Genomic DNA, 12,014 nt, shown 5'->3' with positions numbered 1-12,014 from the left:
TTCAAGCATGAAGGAGAGCCAGCACGTTGTAGTCATACATTCTAACATCTGAGAAAGCAAATGTCAGCTTGGAAAATCAACAACTGCAGTCTCCTTCTTCTTGAGTTCCGTATAGTTTTGGATTTAACAGCCTACTAGACACCAGCAGTAAGATTTCCCACTGTGTTTCAAATTCAAACTAACAAGGACATACTGTAACTTGCAGAATTTGGTTTCCTTTGTTTTCCTTTCCACACCTCACCCTGCAATGTGCCAACAAAACAATCCAAAGCAATGGATGGTAACTGCAAATATGTGGGAAATTCACGGATTCTGAGGTTCCATGAGCTTCACAAGTGGTTCTCAAAATACATATGCACATAATGACAATGAAAAATGAGGCCATGAATTTGAAAGAGAGTAAGGACGAATATAGGAGAGGGTTTGGAGGGAGGAAAGGGAAAGGAGAAATGTAATTATTTTATAATCTGAAAAAGAAAAGAAACTACAACACACGCTTTCATGGTGTCAGGACATTACTAGTACTGATGGCTTGGCTTAGAAAGCATTTCATATTTGCTGCCTGACAAAGTACCATCTGTCCTTCAAATGTCCCGGTCAAACGCCATCCCTATCATGTAAGAACTTGGGTTTTCCTTTCTTTGCATTCAAATCACTCTTCACATACATCTATCAGATTCCAACAGCCATTGCGCTGCCCAATTTTATAAGTATGTTATTAAACCAATTAATTGCTTTGTGCTTCCATACCCTCATCTGCAAAATGGGAGTAATAATAACATCTGTGTCAGGGTTAGTGTGGTGATTAATAAGGTAATTGTTGCTTCTAGAGAAATGCTTAGCACATAATCAACATTATCTCGACCATTTGCTGTTATTCCTATTATTAAGTGAAAGCAGCAAGACAAACTCATTTTTTTCAGCCTGCAGGAAAATGTCTCTACCATGCTATTCTAGTGACCCTGCAATATCCACATAGGCCGTATAAGCAATGTTAGACTATAGTGTGATCTAGGTCTTGGCAGAATATATTATGATCCTCTGGGAGTGTGGGAAGGTAAGTAACTTTTGAGGAATTGCCTCACTGCTATTTCATATCCATCTTTCGACCTTGTAGGGGGGCCTCAATCTGCCATGAGGCAGTTTCTCACACTACTTCTTAGTTCCAGATAAGCACAGAACTTGCCACTTCACTCACCCCGAGTACACAGTGTAAAGTATCTGGCTGTAGTGCAGAGCTGACCCCACAGCAACAGTCTACCCTACTGCTCAGGTTACCTGCCATCTGGACTCTTTTACTTTGTTATTATCCCTTGATCAAAGGATTTGAGGAGCTGATTCAATAGTGATCTTGTTAGTACTCTTTGTGTAAGTAATAATCTCCTGCCTTTGAGGGCCACTGTTTTCCTATTGATGAATCTGTGAAAATCTGTTCAGAATGCCTAGCGGCTCCCAAAGCACCACCACTTATGGACTGTTTGGTCTTGTCAGTAATGGAGAAAGAAATTTGTTTACTTTGTTCAACATTACTTATCTACTGTGTGATCCATCTAAAGCATCTGGCACATAGTAAGTTCTCTTTAAGTATTTGTTGAATTAAAACTTTATAGCAAACAATGATAGGCAGGTATTCGAAGACAGTATAGTCAGGGATATTTATAGAAGATCCATAGAGTGGAGACCTAGGGAGGGGGAAGGATGGAGAATATAGAGAATGAAAAGGACACTAAAACAAAACAAAGTACTGGCCTTGTACTCATGAGGGATACAGAAACACGTCTGTGGTGGTTTGAATGAGAATGCTTCCTGCAGGCTCATATATTTGAATGTCTGCTTCCCAGCTGGTGGACTGTTTAGGAAGGATGAGAGGTGTGGCATTCTTGAAGGAGGTGTGTCACTGGGGTAGGCTCAGTCTCTCTCTGTATGCAACTTGTAGATATGATGTGAGCTTTTAGCTACTTCTCAATTGCCCTGCCCATCTGCCTGCCACCACACTCCACATCATGATAATCATGGACTAATCCTCCAAAACTGTAAGCAAGTCCCCCATTAAATGATTTCTTTTGTAAATTGTCTTGGTGATGGTGCTTCATCACAATAGAAAAGTAACTAAGACAATATCTATATCACCAATGATGGAAAAACTCTAGCTCTCTTATCATTCTTTTATTAATTCATTAGGAGTATTTGATACCTTATGAGCTCAAACTTAATATAATAATATAAAGAGGAGAGGCTAGAAGAACATTCTTTGAAGGTGCTTCAAGGAGCCCCTATCATTCTTATTAGATACTTCATGGGTGATGGTAGCTTTTTCATCAAGGAAATGGTGATTTTATGTGTTAAGATCTCTCATAAAAGTGTATTTGGGGGAAAAAAAGCTTGACAGTTAAAACCAAAGCAAAACAAGTCTGTAAACCACAGACTTAGCTGCAAAACAAGTCTGTAAACCACAGACTTAGCTCAAGCTCCAGCTGGAAATATTTTATTATAGATTAGGACCAGGGAGACTGTGTAGTTACATACACACAAGTAAGTAGCAGGGGTATAATAATAGGCCATCAGAATTTGAATAATGTCACTCTTTAGGTTTGGGATTAGAAGGAAAGGACAAAAAACAAAGTGTTTTAAAAAGACTTTGGACTGGGTTGCTACATATCAATCAAGTCCAAACTCACTTAAAATATTAGCCAATGCTGAGGTTCAATTTTCTCCACATTTTAGTTTTTCTGGTACAGAACTGAATCATACAATTGATGTGTATCTGTTTGATGTAGCTATCTTTTCTTTAAAACATTTTGATGAAATGAATGACAGGTTTATAATGTACAGATGTCTTAGATACAAAGAAACACCATATTATCAATAAGAAAAATAAGCACATAAAATCAAGCAAGAACTATTTATCTTAGTTGGGTTTCTATTGAGGTGATGAAAGACCACGACCAAAAGCAACTTAGGGAAGAAAGGGATTATTTTGGCCTGCAACTCTCAGGTCAACTCCATCACTGAGGGAAGTCAGAATGGGAACCTGTATGCAAGGATTGATGCAAAGGATTTGGTGAAGTGCTGAGTGCTGGCTTGCTTATCCTAGGTTACTCAGTTTGCTTTCTTTTACAGTCTAGGATAACCTTCCCAGGAGTGGAAAAGCCCACAGTGGACTGGGCCCTCCCACATCAATTTTCAATGAAGAAAATGCACACCCCAATTTGTCTACCAGTCAATCTGATGGAGGCATTTTCTTAACTGAGGTTCCTTCTTCCCAGATAAGCCCAGCTTGTGCCAAGTTAGCAAATGGGTTAGTAATCTCTTTACTCTGAGTCTTACCAGTGGACTGAAGAAATGAGAACGGATGTCAACATTCATCTACTCATAGGAACAAAATCAAGCTAAAATTTGGGAGTTTGATTATTTACTGTGCAAGGAATCAACCCCATGACCCCTGCATACTTCTATTTATATTACTTTTTCTGACATCAATACTTCCAACTCAAGTCAAAGGTTCTGTTTTGCGAGTCACTTGACCAGTATTTCATTGTCTATACTTATTCTTGATTCTTGCTGGGTGGTGGTGGTGCACACCTTTAATCCTAGCACTTTGGAGGCAGAGGCAGACGGATCTCTATGAGTTCGAGGCCAGTCTGGTCTACAAGAGCTAGTTCCAGGACAGCCTCCAAAGCCACATAGAAACCTTGTCTTGAAAAACCACACACACACACACACACACACACACACACACACACACACAGATTCTTGTTATAGTCACCATTTATTCAAATATGCCATGCTTTTAGCTTGGCTTAGAAGGCCTTTCTTTGCATGCTGTATGCTGTAGAAATTCTCTTCCTCCAAATGGAATTCACTAATCTTTTTCTGCTTTCTATCATTCCATACCTGTTACATGCTTCCACACACGTGCTGACCACAAAGAACTCCAGGGATTCCTTTTTAGACATCTATCACGTTCACTGTAAATTTCCTGAGAAGAGTTGGCTATTTGTGAATTCTCTTTTGATGTTAGCACTTAGAACAGTGTTTGGTATGTAGTAGAAATCAATTGTTTAAAGATGAAAAGAAAGAAAAGCAAGAAAAAAAGAACAGTATAGAAGTGAAGAAGTGGGGGGCTGAAGTATGGCTCAGCTGGTAATACACTTGCCTTGTAAGCACCAGGACATGAATTTGGGTCCCCTAAACCTACCTAAAAATGCCAAGTATAGTGACTCATGCTTGTAATTACAGAGCTGAGGAGATCAGGACAGGAGGATAGGGCTCTCTGACCAGCCAGTCCAGTCTAATTGGTAAAGTCCAGGCCAAAAAAAGACCTGTCTCAGAGGAGGTGGATGGTGTTCCTGAGATGAGACTGACACCTAAAACTGCCCTCCAGCCTACACACACACATACACACACACACACACACACACACACACACACACACACACACGGACAGGGGGTGCCATGGCACTAACAATGTTTTATTTGATTGTTCGTCATTGGTGTCCATGCCTTATCCAAACCTGAACTCCTGTTAGTCTTACAATTGCCTACATTGAGTTTAATTGCTTAAAACAATTTATCTTTAATGGGTTTTTATCTCTAGTTGATTATAAATTCATTAGAGAGGAAGCACAAATATTCTCTACATATTCTTATTTGGTTTCAGATAAACTGTATATTCCTGTTACGAGATATGATTTAGTTTCCAAGGATCCTTTATTCAGGATACCTTTAATATTAAAACTAATATCAATTTGCATAATAAAAATGGATAGACTTGCAACAGTTTTATTTATTTAGAGCCTAGAATTTCTCCAGAGCTTAGAGCAATCCCCAACACTAGACATCAAAAACATAATTTTACAGTAATTTAAGGGAGAGAAATTTGAATATTACTGGTAAGACCCTGGGAGCTAATTACTTCAAGATCACTTGAAATCTTAACTCATTAGAGTTTGAAAAATCTCCTGAGGTACTTAAAGTCACTATTCCCATTATGTTACTTGATTCAATTGAATGTCTTAGATTTTGTTAATAAGAGAAAACTTGAAGCTACTGCCAAAAGGAGAGTCCATTTATCATTTTCTTGAGAAAAGATATTAAACATCTCCTGTGGGTACCTCAGCATTCAATAATATAAGAGAAGGAAAAGGATTGAAAAAGAATAGCCTCTGATCTAAAAAAAATAAAATTCTAACACCAATTACTTGTACATGTTGCCAAAGTGAGCTGAATTTCACATTCTAAGGTTGACTCAGACTTTTCAACAACATCATTAAGGGGATGGAATAAGCAACACTTAAGTGCTTTCGTTCCTATTATTGGCATTGCTATTGTTGTTAGAAATGGTGACATGGTCCCCAATGAGCTGTGGCATCACTCAAACGAGGGAACTAAGCAACATTTTACAATTATTTTTAGCAGTAAAAATCAGGTCTGAAAGAAAATGCTTTTTTGAAATTCCCCATTACAAGCTGAGTCATCCCAAGAATAGAAAAATACCAGATAAGACAGATTCAGGGAAGGAAATATTTTATCCCATTTGGCCTGTACGCTCATCAGGAGGTAATAACCAGTCACATTAGCAGACAGACACAAATGGAAGCATATTCAGTATGATATTAGGTCGTGTTAATATGACGAGAAAGAGTGCATTGTGTCATATGACCTTGCCATGTTTATTTGTACATTTTGTGTAACATGTATAAGCTCAGGTGGTTTTTGGATGCGATCCATTTTAAAAGATCCCGTCAATCCCCTGGTACCTTAAGCACAGCAGCCCCCACTTGCAGTTCACATATTTGTTTACAATCCTACAAAAATAGCAGTTAGTTATCTATAATGGTCATACACAAAATGGGGAAGAAGAGGCGACACTTACCACCAGCTCCTGACAGCATGCTGTTGAAGGATCCTTTCTTGATAGTCCAAGGTATATGTCCTCAGTTCCCACAGTTTGTTGGAATACAATCTCATAACTGAAAAAAAAATCAATGACGATTCTCAGGTGAAAGAGTCATTTCATGTCACAACTTCCAACATGCATTAGAGACTTTTTGAGGTTAGTACAGAAAAAGAAAGAAAGGAAACTACTAACATTCCTAAAGTGCTCACTAGTTTTCAAATATGTACTAGAACACAAAGGAATAGAAGTCTAGCAATACATCAAAATGTAAACACTGGAGCAGGACTGAGACTTTGGACATACTGTTGTCTAAAATAAAGCTTACCTGTTTCAGATCTATGACAAATAAGTGAGTTGAAGAAACTTCTGGTACAGGCCCAATAAAATTACAAGTAAAAAAAGAATCATCCCTTGAATACAGTGGCTCAGAAAATACTGGACCCATACCCATGGGATTGATGGATAGATAAAAACACATCCTTTACTGAACGTGAACCACAAAGTGAAGATAATCTAGATTCAGTCCTACTGTCTGTCATCAACTGTGTGCACAGCATCTTGACTTCTACATTTGAATGATTTATGGGAGAGACAGAATTACCTGATCTCGATGGTCACTTGCACTTCTAAAGTTCTACTGCAGAAACAGTAGTAGTATACTTGTCATAGCTAGACTGTATGGGGTTTTGATGAAAACATGAAAGGTTTTCCTCATGTCTCTCTCTCTCTCTCTCTCTCTCTCTCTCTCTCTCTCTCTCTCTCTCTCTCTCTCTCTCTCTCACACACACACACACACACACACACACTTCAGAAATATTTCCTTTGAGGTACCCTATCCATTCTGATAAAACTAAACAATGATTTACAATTTTTTCTTTTTCATCCTTCTCCCCCTTTCCCCTCTTTTTCTCTTTTCTTATCTTTCTTCTCTTCCACCTCTTTCATTCTCCTCTTCCTCGCCCTTTCTTCTTTCAGTGCTTGGAATCTAAATGAGGGCCTAATACACACATGCTAGAAAGTGTTCTACCAAGGACCCACACTCTCAAATTTATAAATTATTTTGATCTTTAATTATACCCAGAGAAATAATGCCACTGAAGATTAGAAGGATAAAAGACTGTTGAATTTCTGACAACGTGTAAATAAGAAAGTACAAGAACGAAAAAGAAATTTCTCTGAGTTTGAATGGGACTATCAATAGGTCATTGTTTGATATGGAAAACCTTTTTCTTAATAAGCTGTAATGTCTACCAAGCATTTACAAAGATGAATCCGTGTTAAAACAAGACAGAAGGAACTGACCTGCATGTACATGACTTCCCAGATGAAATTTCTCAAGCTTCTGCACTTATTTAAGCAAAGAAAGGGTACAATTTTCCTACCTCATACTATATAGGCTTGCCTTGAAGTCCCCAAGGCACCAACACCATATAGATGAGATGTCTTCCTCATCTATAATCCTAAATTATAAATTCAGCCTCCTCTTTGATGCTTTCTTCCCATCCTTCATATCTAGTCAATTTTTAAATCTTCCTACAAACTCCCTGAAGTAATGACTCTTGAATTCCTACCCCCAAGCCAGTGACTCAGCTTAGGCCCTTGTTATTTTCCATTTGGTCACTGCAATTCCTCTTTTGTGAACTTCGTGTTCATTATCCATTTTCCTCTTTACCCATTAGGACACTTTTGAAGTGTATTTCCATAAGGTGAAAAAAATCCAGATAAAAATTCTTATAAAGCAGTTTTCTTCATGTCATGACTGGAGTTATTATTCACTTTGAACCTTGGCGGATGCTCTCTGGAGAACTTCAAATGTCTAGATGAAAAGCGGACATTTACTCTAGTTTTGAGCTGGCTGCATATGGATGTGAGGTGCTCGTCCTCTAATATGACAAATGAGTGACTTTCATATAGATATGTGGGGGTCATAAAACCTGAGGGTTACTTTATTCATACAGGCATAGAGATGTGCCGCCTGCCCAGCAGAAAATGACATCTCTGAAGGTTCTTTGTCTCAAAGTATCCTATTGGGGCTTTTTCTTTTCTTTTAATTTCATCTTTTTTATTTTTAACTTTTTTTTTCTCATTTTTACCCTACATGTCCTTTGTGTATATAATATGGCTTCCAGCTTTGTGTTTTTGTGGGATTCCTAAGTATGTTAACAAGTGGGTGTCTGAGTCTATATTTGTTTCATGTACCTTTTCTTAGAATCTTTTCTGCTTGTTTTGTACTATTACAGTGCATTGTATTATTAAAAATCTTATTATATATTTTATTATATTATTATTATCCTTTAGAAGCATGTTTTGTTTCTAATGAGAGAGAAAAAGAGGGTGGATATTGATGAGAGGAAAGGTGGAGAGGAACTGGGAGGAATAAAGTGAAGAGAAACTAATCAGAATAAATTATATGAAAAAAATCTATTTCAATTATAAAAATGGATTTAAAATATAGGTACCCTATATGGAGGTTTTTTGCAAGACATAAACTTTTGTTGATTGAAAAACTAGAAATGAGGTAGCCAAAGCAGGATAAAAAGTTTGACTTTTTTTTTACTATTCCTTTTGAGCCATGTGTTTACCTTTGTAGTAATTAATTAACTCATTTAAAATGCATTGTATCCAAACTATTTTATTTTTATTTTAAACTAAAAACACAGAGATGGATAATTCTGCCAAACATTTATGATGTAAGATGTTCAGATTATCTGTAAATTTTCAGATGCCTTTATAAACAGCTCTTAAAGACTATCTACTAGAGATGTATCTGACATAGGCTTAGCTACTCAATGGACTGAGGTGGCTAGTTTTATGTCAACTTAACACAAGCTAGAGCCACTGGGAAGGGAAGAGTCAAAACTGAGAAATGTCTCCAAAAGATCAGGTCATAGGCGAGCCTGCAGGGCATCTTCTTATTTAGTGGTTAGTGATGGGGGAGGGTCCAGCCCATTGTGGGTTGGGTCACTCCTGGGCTTGTTGGTCCTGGGTGGTATAAGAAAGTAGACTGAGCAAGCCAGTAAACAGCACTCCTCCACGGTTTCTGCATCCGCTCCTGCCTCCAGGTTCCTGCCCCATGAGAGTCCTGTCCTGACTTCTTTCAGTCATAAACAGAAATGCTGAAGTATAAGCTGAATAAATCCTTTCCTCCACAAGATGCTTCGTTCATGCTGTTTCCTCACAACGACAGTAACCCTAACTAGAACATGGACCTTGAAAAAAGTCACAAAAATGTTTTAATTCTTTGATTTTTTGAAAATATAAAACTTACAGGTCTTTGACATTACTTATAAAAATCTGTATCCTTCCTTTCAGTTAATTATCTGTGATCGACCACTGCTTTTATTTTTAAAACATAAAAGCATAATTAAAAATATATACCAGTTTTGTAGTCAGACTTAAAAAGTTTGTCAGATCACTTGCCTTAAAAGTCTTTCAGAATAAAGTAGACCAGACATGAAGAAGCACATTTGAAGGTGGAGGAAAGATCCCAAGTTCGAGGCCAGCTTAGGCAGTAGAGCCTGGCCCATTACAAAACAAAACAAAAGCTTAAAACTAACAAAGTACAGTATGATTCAGCAATGCTTACTTTATATTCCTATGTACTTTAAATACTCATGATTTTAATGTAAATGTAAAAGATATAAATGTATACAAGTGTTTAAAAGTCTATTTAACCATGACTTTTATCTATGTATGTAAATATTTAATATACTGACCAATGAGCATAGCCCTGAAATATATAGTAAGTTCTGCATAATAATTGATAATTGAAGGGAAGTTATAGACTTGTACTGAAACTACAGAACACTCTGAGTAATTGAAAGTAGGTCTTTGACACACAAACATGGTACTGTAATGTGGCTGTATGCGTTTATAATTTAATGGGCTGCTTACTCTCACATTAAACAAAAAAGAAATTGAATATAAATTTAATAATGGAAATGGCTATATTTTTCACTAATGCTAGATAACTAATAGGAAGGCATTGAGTTTCATTATTTGTTTTTGTTCTAGAACAGAAAAAAATAGCCAGTTGTTCATACTCTTTGTATAGCCTTGTGGTTTTATCTTTTATGTGGTGGAAAATTCATGAATTTTATTAAATTATAATATTATCAGATGACACATCGAACCTAAGTATCTAAACACATTCCTGGTCTCATTTGACTTACTCTGGGATTTCTCGAACATCCCATATATCATCATGCTCTGCTCCTTCCGGAACTTCGTCTGGATTCCAGATATTCTCACTTTCATTACCACTGGATTTAGGGATGGCTGTGAAGAAAGGAGAGACATAACTGAAGCCATTATTTGTTGATATAAATTACATTTAATATCACTATAGACCAAAACATTATATAAATGTAACAATAACTGTAGAAAAACATATAAACAAAAGGAAGAAAATACAATAGCCTCCATCTCAGCCTGGAGATAATCAATGTAGTTAACCTGGTGGTATACATATTTTTCAGAAACCCAAATAGGTTCTTGTGTAAAATCTTTACATAAAGGAAAAATTGAGGCACAAACAATCCAATTTGGATAGAGTTATATCATCTTTAACTGAATTTTACTATAAAAATCCTTTGGCACATTTTCTGTGTATGCATTACACATTTTTTTAAAAAAAGTCATGTCAATCAAAGAAATGGAAAACAATGGCTGGAGTGATTACTTTTCAATGCAGTATCCTCCTACTGTGCATGCTCACTTTAAGGAACTTCTCTATCCCTTGTCCTTTATGCAGAGCTGAGCAGGTGCCTGGCTTTCCATGTATAATCTTTAAATGTTTAAAAGCATGTAGGCTCCAGTAAGCATGCAAAAGCCCGGGTTGAATTTGTTCCATTGGCACATCAAATGGAGACCCACATTAGGCTCAAAACATTACTCTCAGCCTTTTAAGCTTTCCCAGAAATGCACCTGATTGTCAGGTTTTCCATTCCACAGTTCTTTGCAAATCATCTGCTTCTATCCAGCATGAGCATTCCAAAACCTAAGTGCAGGCTTATACATAACATTTTACATATGACTCATTGCCCTCCAGTTTTTGAGATTATTAGACCTACATTATTGGGAAAATGGCAGCATGGAAATTCATGCAGATATGAACTATCTGTCAGAAGGCAAATATCTCTGAGGTAGAGCAAAGAGCCTCTTGAGTACATACAGTAATATTAACTAAAATTTTAAAACCACCCTCAGACCTCATTTTATCCATTATTTTAAGCATTCTACACACTGTCTTTAAAGTCAGTTAATTTGATGAACACAATGTTCTCCTTTCTGCTCATCCTCTGGTAACTCTGGCCAGGAGCAGCAGAACTAACGATTTTACATTTTCAAAGACTTGTAAAATATTCAATTCTGAGAAAATGTATAAACAAAATGCTTGGCTGTCACAAAAAAAAAACAGATTTCTTATTTTTTAAACTGTGGTTTGTTTATTGTCTTAGGTGAGTATCTAACACTGAACTACAATCCTAGCCCCTGGGTCAGTGATTTTTTTTTTTAAGGAACACCATGAACTTTAGAAGCATTTCTATGTAAGGTAAAATTATGTAGCTGTTTGTTTTATTTTCTTCTTCAGAATTCTCTTTTTTATTGATTTTTTTGAGCTCTACATTTTTCTCTGCTCCCCTCCTGATTTCCTTTGTAGTCTCAAAGATTATTATATTGCCTGGTATATATTTGCCTCTCAATGTATTTAAATATTCAATAAATACTTTTGAACTTGTTTTAATAAATGGATTTTGTGAAATTGCTACACTATACAAGAGTGAAAAATTAAAAATGTAGGTCTTGATATTTCTATTCTTGCAACTGAAGAAGAGCAATGTGCCTAAAATTAAGCCTAATCATATATGATTTCCTCAGTCTTTTATCTCAGAAAATGCACCAAGGAATGTAGCTAGTTGAAGGCAAATTACCTCTGCTTATTAGAAAAGCACTAACCTAGCACAGAAGTAAAAATGACATCTTTGCATGGAAATGGCTGTTCAGCATGTGCATGATTGCTTCAACTTACCTTCTTTTGTTTTTGTTTTTGTAGACAGGATTTCTTTGTTTAACAACCCTGGCTGCCTGGGAACTCACTCTGTAGACCAGGCTG

At 36.7% G+C, this 12,014-nt stretch overlaps 1 protein-coding gene across 1 annotated transcript in view; it reads right to left on the bottom strand.

Annotated features, from left to right (window-relative positions):
• Positions 1–12,014, bottom strand: part of Dnaaf6 (dynein axonemal assembly factor 6) — a 43,364-nt gene that overhangs the window by 16,100 nt on the left and 15,250 nt on the right. Inside the window, exons 4-5 of the mRNA XM_075957652.1 lie at positions 10,072–10,177; positions 5,876–5,972 (exon numbers count right to left, since the gene is read on the bottom strand). Coding sequence (XP_075813767.1) covers positions 5,876–5,972; positions 10,072–10,177 — 203 coding nt within the window. The remainder of the gene's footprint in view (positions 1–5,875; positions 5,973–10,071; positions 10,178–12,014) is intronic.

Source organism: Microtus pennsylvanicus, chromosome X (assembly GCF_037038515.1).
Source record: "Microtus pennsylvanicus isolate mMicPen1 chromosome X, mMicPen1.hap1, whole genome shotgun sequence".
NCBI classification, from domain to species: Eukaryota; Metazoa; Chordata; class Mammalia; order Rodentia; family Cricetidae; genus Microtus; species Microtus pennsylvanicus.
This window is presented reverse-complemented; position numbering and strand designations above follow the sequence as displayed.